This window comes from Glycine max, chromosome 4 (assembly GCF_000004515.6).
Source record: "Glycine max cultivar Williams 82 chromosome 4, Glycine_max_v4.0, whole genome shotgun sequence".
NCBI classification, from domain to species: Eukaryota; Viridiplantae; Streptophyta; class Magnoliopsida; order Fabales; family Fabaceae; genus Glycine; species Glycine max.
Window position 1 is genome coordinate 41,359,856 of NC_016091.4, and position 6,786 is coordinate 41,366,641.

At 28.9% G+C, this 6,786-nt stretch overlaps 1 protein-coding gene across 1 annotated transcript; it reads right to left on the reverse strand.

Annotated features, from left to right (window-relative positions):
* Window positions 1–4,570: 4,570 nt before the first annotated feature.
* MYBJ2 (myb-related protein 306-like) lies at window positions 4,571–6,444 on the reverse strand. The gene is made up of 3 exons (NM_001255383.2): window positions 6,122–6,444; window positions 5,822–5,951; window positions 4,571–5,542 (listed from the first exon to the last, which is right to left on the reverse strand). Exons 1-3 carry the CDS (start codon window positions 6,252–6,254, stop codon window positions 4,846–4,848), a joined length of 960 nt encoding a protein of 319 aa, NP_001242312.2. The 5' UTR covers window positions 6,255–6,444; the 3' UTR covers window positions 4,571–4,845.
* Window positions 6,445–6,786: the final 342 nt, after the last annotated feature.

Consider the following 6,786-nt stretch of genomic DNA (forward strand, 5'->3'; position numbering starts at 1 on the left):
AAACATATATCATATTATATAATATTTTATATTCTTAAAACTGTTTGATTTTTTTCCTTGCTTGAGGATAATATGGAAAATCCCGAAATTTGAAGTTATGATGAATCTTCAATTCATTGAAGTAATTTAAGAAATTAAATACAAAAAAAAACTATACATAAATAATAAAGAATTAATATAGCTTTGTAAATATTATAAATTTGGATAGGAATTGTCTTTTTTTTTTTTGTTATGTAAATACTAACGAAGATCATGTTTCCACTACCCAATGACAGTCTCATCGTGCAATGATATGATGTTAGTTTTTGAATTGAAAACCTTGATAGTGTAAGGTTTAGAGGCAGTTTGGGTTGCTTCATTCCAATGTTACCTAATGTACCTACTGCTTGAATACCTATACAGCTTTTCAACTACTTTTCCAAACATAACCTTAATGGTAATTTAAGGGTTGTTTATTTCACAGACTTGATTATATTCTCATAAATGTTATTATTTGGAATGTTATTCCCATCAAAGATTGACTACCTATAGAGCTTTTCAACTACTTTTTCAAACATAACCTTAACGGTAATTTAAGGGTTGCTTATTTCATGGATATGATTATATTTTTGGGAATATTATTCATCAAAGATGTTTGGTAAATATTTCTAATTTTTAGAAATGTTTTTAAATTTATTTTAATTTAAAAATAAATAAAAAATGATGTAAGATAAGATGAGAGTGATAAAACATTTTAAACATTCACATGAAAATATAAGATTCTCACTCATTACATTAGAATAAGAAGATGGAGAAACATATCTAACATATATGGAATCCTAGGAATCAATTATGCATAGGAATATTTTTATTACCTTTTAATAAACATGAAAAAATATATTTTGATCTCTACATTCCCAGAAATATAATAAGATTACATGAAATAAATGTTCCCTAAATATTTCATAGGACAGTATAGGAACCAAACTTTAAGGCAAATTAATGTGGTGAAACATGTAATATTGAACGACCAAATTGTAAATTTTATGTATGTTGTATCATTAACTTTTCTATCGTGTATACGAAATACAAATTAAATGACATGATATACACTTAAAGGTGTGTTTAGTTTAGAGAATGAAAATAAAAAAGATAGAAATAAAAGAGAAAATTTTGAATTAAAGTAAAATGTATGAAGTATGAGACCCACATAAGTTTTCTTTTTTCTTTCCTTTCCCCCTCAACCAAACACACCCTGGTTTTGGCAACATAAATATTCTACTTTTATTTCATTCACCAAGTAATTTCTCTTATACTTCCTTCATTCCATTATAATTGTCATATTAGGTTGTTTTACATAAATAAAAAAAATTAATAAATAAATAAAAGATAATAATAATTTTATAAAATTAATCTTGTCACCATTAATTTATTTTTACTTTTTATAGCCCAAGTTATTTACATTATAAGGGATATAAATGGAAAAAAGTAATTAATATTACATTGAAAAATAAAAATAAAAATTATTTTAGAATAATTTTTTTCTTCTTGCATAATGATTATTATGGGATGAAGGAATAAGAATCTTCAACAAGTGGTAATGATACAATATTCTTATTTGATAGATCTCACTTTTATTTAATATATATATATATATATATATATATATATATATATATATATATTAAAAGAAAGTATTTTTATTTATATTAGAAAGAAATTATTTATTACATAACAATGATTGTATAGGAACGATATTTTTATGATAAAGTAATTATTTATTACCTTAAAAATTTAAAAAATTATAATTATTTAAAATTAAATAAAAAAATTTATTTTTGGTTATTTAAAATTAAATAAAACATTTTTAACCTAAAAATTATAATAAAAAAATAAATTATATGTTGATGGTGTAAAACAATTTTATGCTGTCACTCAAAAATAAATTATCGTATATAATATATTTATTAACTTTTATAATAACTACTTAAAAATCATAATAACATTATTTTTATTAGTTAATTGTGTAAAAGTTCACATAGCCATTAATCTCGAAAGTAAATTATTCCGCTTTTTCGAAACTTCATAGGGTGATAAGGAAATGAATAAAATAATATATTTTTTCTTATTGAAGTAATTGCAATTAAATGAGCATAATTGATTTCATTGTTTGATGCCAGCAACCATTTATAGCAAAAGGCCCGGATCATGAGGAGACATGACCCCTATTTTTTGCAATAAAATTTCAAGCTTATTCAATAGCATTAAATCACAAGAGTAAGGCTATTATATGAGGACATAGTCCACTCATATTGTACACTTGAATTTATTAGTTTTCGTTAAATAATGAATAAAAGGTTTTATATTTTACTTTTGGCTGGGGATGGGATTACTTGCCGACAATGCAAGTTTCTCTTTTCCGTGCCAGTAATTCTTCTCAACCTTGTCTTGGTTCAATAAATAAATTGTTTGAAAATTATTGTATAATTAATTATTTCAAATACTTCAACTTCTTTTATAGACTATTCAAATATACTTAAAGATAATCATATTTTTACGATAGAATATGCAACTATTAATTAAACTAAAATCTAAAATGCACGTTTCTATATAAGCTGATTTTTCTTAAATTATAGCAAATAAAAGTCATATTATATGAATCGTGTCTTAATATTTTTTTGCTAGGATTAAAATAGTTAACTACCTACCTTATATATCTTAGTGTTTTATATAAATGGGGGAGAAAAGGTGCCTTTGAACCAAATGCCATCATAGAAATCATAAACATAAATAGTGCGCGTGGTGGTACTATTCAGTATAGAAAATCGAGCATGTGTATGTGTGTATATGCATGTCTACGTGTGTGTATAGATAATAACGTGCATATTTGTGTGCGTGTGTTACCTTCAAATTCTCAAAGAGTAATTATCTATATTCTGTTAGAACTAGATGAGGTGATACTATCGAGTATAAACAGTAAAACATGAGTCCTTGCATCCCAGCCCCAAATTCTTAAACAGTAATGCACGTGTGAGCGTATGCAACCGTATATGTGTGCATGCCTGCTACCGTGCTAGCCTCAAATTCTTAAACAAGTATTCATAATACATATTGTATATTAAGTTAGAATATGTAGCAAGTGTGTATATGTGTGTTCACACACGTGTGCATGTGTATGTACGTGTATATAAACAATAAAGTATGTGTGCAAGTGTACGAAGTAGTAAAATTCTTAAACAGTACATATTCATAATGCATACTGCGTATTTAGTTAAAATTAGACAAGGTGATATTATTAAGTCTAGAGTAAAACATGTGGATACTGAAATGGAAAAATATGATAAGTATATCATATTTTGGTGTGATTTTTGGAATTTCGACAAATTGCATAACATTGTAATATATTTAGCTTATTTGCACATATAATATTACCTAACTCTCCATATATTTAACTAAAAATATTATCAAATCGGTCGCTAGAGAATTATATTAATTGTTAAAGTTTTAATTATTGTATCAAATTCATAAAAGTAAAAGTAAAATTTATATGATGAATAATGATTAAACAATAAATTTAGAATAGTTTATTCAACCAAAAAAAATATTTAATGACACAAATTTTTCAGAGAAATGAAATTAAATATGAAATTAGGGGTTGTTTTACATAGAGTAGAAAAAAAAAGAGATAGAGTATTAATTTTACATTTCATTTACAGATTTTATTGTCCACTGTTATAAGAGATATAAGTAAGAAAACGTAATGAATGTTATACTAAAAAGAAAAAATAATAATTATTTTGAAATAAATTTTTTTTCTGTATAACAATTATAATGAGACAAAGGGATTACCTGTAATCATAAATACCGAAACCAATAATCAAGCTTTTTTATTGAGAGGCAAAGAGACTTCCAGCGCATGTAAATGTTTTGATCGAGAAACAAACTCAAAAGCCAAGAAAACATATATAGATTAATTACAATCAATGTTAAACGTATTTACTGTATTACAACGTAACTCAACATGAATTTGATAGACAAAATATAAATTTATTCAATCATTTATATTGCATTTTGTCATTTGGGGTATAATAATTTTAACTGCGATGAATCTGAATACATGTAAAACATTACGTGCGTATAACCATATAGGAGACCACAAAGACTTAGAAAATAGACCATAAAAGTCTCCGACCTATCACCAATGAAGGTTGATATATACTTATAAAACTTTATTTAAAGAGACGCACCACAATTAATTGCAAAGGACAACGGGCGTTTCGCTGGTGTGAAACATAAGTGCCAGCAAGGTGAGAAAGGAAAAAGGATTGGGTTTCTGAAGTTAAATAAATTTTAATTATGTTTATATATTTTCATTTGATAAGTAATAAAATATAATAGAAATTTTTCTCTATGTATCAAAAAGAAGTAAAAATAATTTAAATTTCTCTCACAATTCTTTAAATAATTTTCTTAATTATATCATAACAATATTACTAATTGTTAATTTTTTAAATTTAAACATATATGTTTGCTTATAATTTGCAAAGAAATATTAAAAAGGAGTTACAATAAGATATAGCGAAACCCGTGCTAAAAAGTACACAATATATAATAGATAAGAAGATAAGCTAACATTATCATAGTTGTAGATGTACTTGTAATGTACACTTTGTTTTGTATTGAGGGAGTTACCTTCCTACTGGGGGACCTAGAAAAGTAGTTCCATTTCCAAGAACTCTAATAAAGTCTAATTCACACACGCACGCATACTCTTTCTTTCTTTTTTTTTTTTTCAAATACCTTTGTGCTTGATTTGGTTACATGGATTTTGTTCCGACATCTAGTATGCTACATCGTCAGGATCAACTAGAACAACCCTTCTGTACTTTCTTCGAGTGACATGTTCATTAGATCTTCATTGCACTGAGGTGCAGCATCATCTAAGAGCCAATTCTCCAGCAACATGAGAGGAACTTGCGCCTCTTGGTACTGTGGCTTGCTCTCACCCAAGTTGGTGTTTTCTTCAGATTGACAAGAGCGTTCAGAGTTGAAGCTCCACAAGGAGTCAAGGGCATGGTCCTGTGTGCATGTGATTGTGCTTTGTGTTCCCTCACTTGAACTAGACCCTGTGGCTACCATGTTATTAATGTTGAAGGGTTTTGTTTCGGTTATTGTTGTGATGTTTGGGGATTTCTTCATCCAATTCTCCAACAATTTGGCTATGTTTTCTGTGCTTGATGCATACAAGGATGTTTGGTTTGGTGTTGTTGTGGGGTTGTGTGAAGAAGTGGAGGGTAATTTGGTCTCTGGGAAAATTTGGGTTGGTTTGTCGAGGGATAGGGCCTCACACAAGGCTTGTTTGGCCATGTGGATATCTGTTTGAAGTCTTCTTTCCCATTGACCCTTTATTTGTGAATTACAAGAGTTTAATTTGTCATCATTATTATCATCATCATCACCCCCACTTTGCATCTTCTTCAGCTTCTTCTTCAAATGGGTATTCCAATAGTTCTTTATGTCATTGTCTGTCCTTTGTGGAAGGTAGGAAGCTATAGCAGCCCATCTGCACCCATTTACACACTTCACAAACTTCATCAAAAACATCTAATGTTATCAAATTAAAGCAAACAAACAGATCCTTAATGATTATTTTTTTTCCATTTTATACACACAATTCATTTATTTGTAAATTTAATGACTCAAAACTCAACAATGAAGCTTCTACATTATATTAGAAATTGACTTGTAAACCCTTAAATTTTTCTAGAGCAAAAATCTTACCCCTAAATTATTTTGGCTTTTAATCAAGATACAAATTAAATATTTGGACTCAACGTAGTACCTGTTACCCAAAAGAGCTTGGAGGTGGATTATCATTTTCTCTTCATGATCGGTGAAATTCCCTCGTTTGATGCCAGGTCGGAGATAGTTGGTCCATCTGAGTCTGCAGCTTTTGCTGCATCTCATCAAACCTGAAAAGGAAAACAAAATTAATGGCATCATACATGTATTCCGGATCCCTCACCAATTTATTAAACAAGTAATAAACGGTGCCCAGTTGCACAAAAATATATAAAAAAACCCACCAAATAAATGAAGAAAATGAAAAACCATGTTAAAATTAATGTTGAAATTTTGTTACCTGTATTAGTGGGAACCGATCTCCAATTCCCGGGTCCGTGTTCTTGAATGTAAGAGACCAAGATGATGTCTTCCTCAGGAGTCCAAGGCCCTTTCTTAATCCCAATTTTGTCACAGCAAGGTGGTCTTCCCATTTTGTACCCCAAAATAAAATAAATAAATAAATGTTATAGCTAAGCCAGTTATAGCTATTAGCTATAGCAACTTCTCTAATTTCTCCTTTTTCTTCTTCTGGGTTGAAGAGATTATTTGATCCCTTTGGACTCCACAATTGTGAGAATGGTGAAGCAGAGACAAGGTTCTGCAACTGGGGCTATGTTGTTTATTTTCCATGAGGCGCATATATATATATATATAGAAAAAGAAAAGAGAAGTGAAAGAAAGTCTAATTTGGTTAAACATGAATATTATCTTCGATTTCTATGAATAAATAAAATAGAAGAATTGGTTTAATGGCTAACTAGCTGGAGGAAAAAAAATTGAGGTAAGTGAAAGAAAGACAAGAGCATTTACTCGTGCCTTAAAAAAGTCAGCTATGCGTCCACCCCTTCACCTCTCTTTCTACGTTAACATGCCACACAAATCCGTGCGGCAGCATCCATTATTATTATTACGGTAACAGTGTAAACACCCAGAAGCAAATTCCGGAGGAAAATACGTGCTTTA

Bases quoted from the DNA above. Each gene is read 5' to 3' on its own strand.
- MYBJ2 (NM_001255383.2), bottom strand. From the start codon at position 6,254: ATGGGAAGACCACCTTGCTGTGACAAAATTGGGATTAAGAAAGGGCCT. The intron at 5,952-6,121 runs GTAACAAAATTT...TTTCCTTTTCAG, and splicing joins ATCGGTTCCCACTAATACAG to GTTTGATGAGATGCAGCAAA. The intron at 5,543-5,821 runs GTACTACGTTGA...AAATGGGTGCAG, and splicing joins CAAGCTCTTTTGGGTAACAG to ATGGGCTGCTATAGCTTCCT.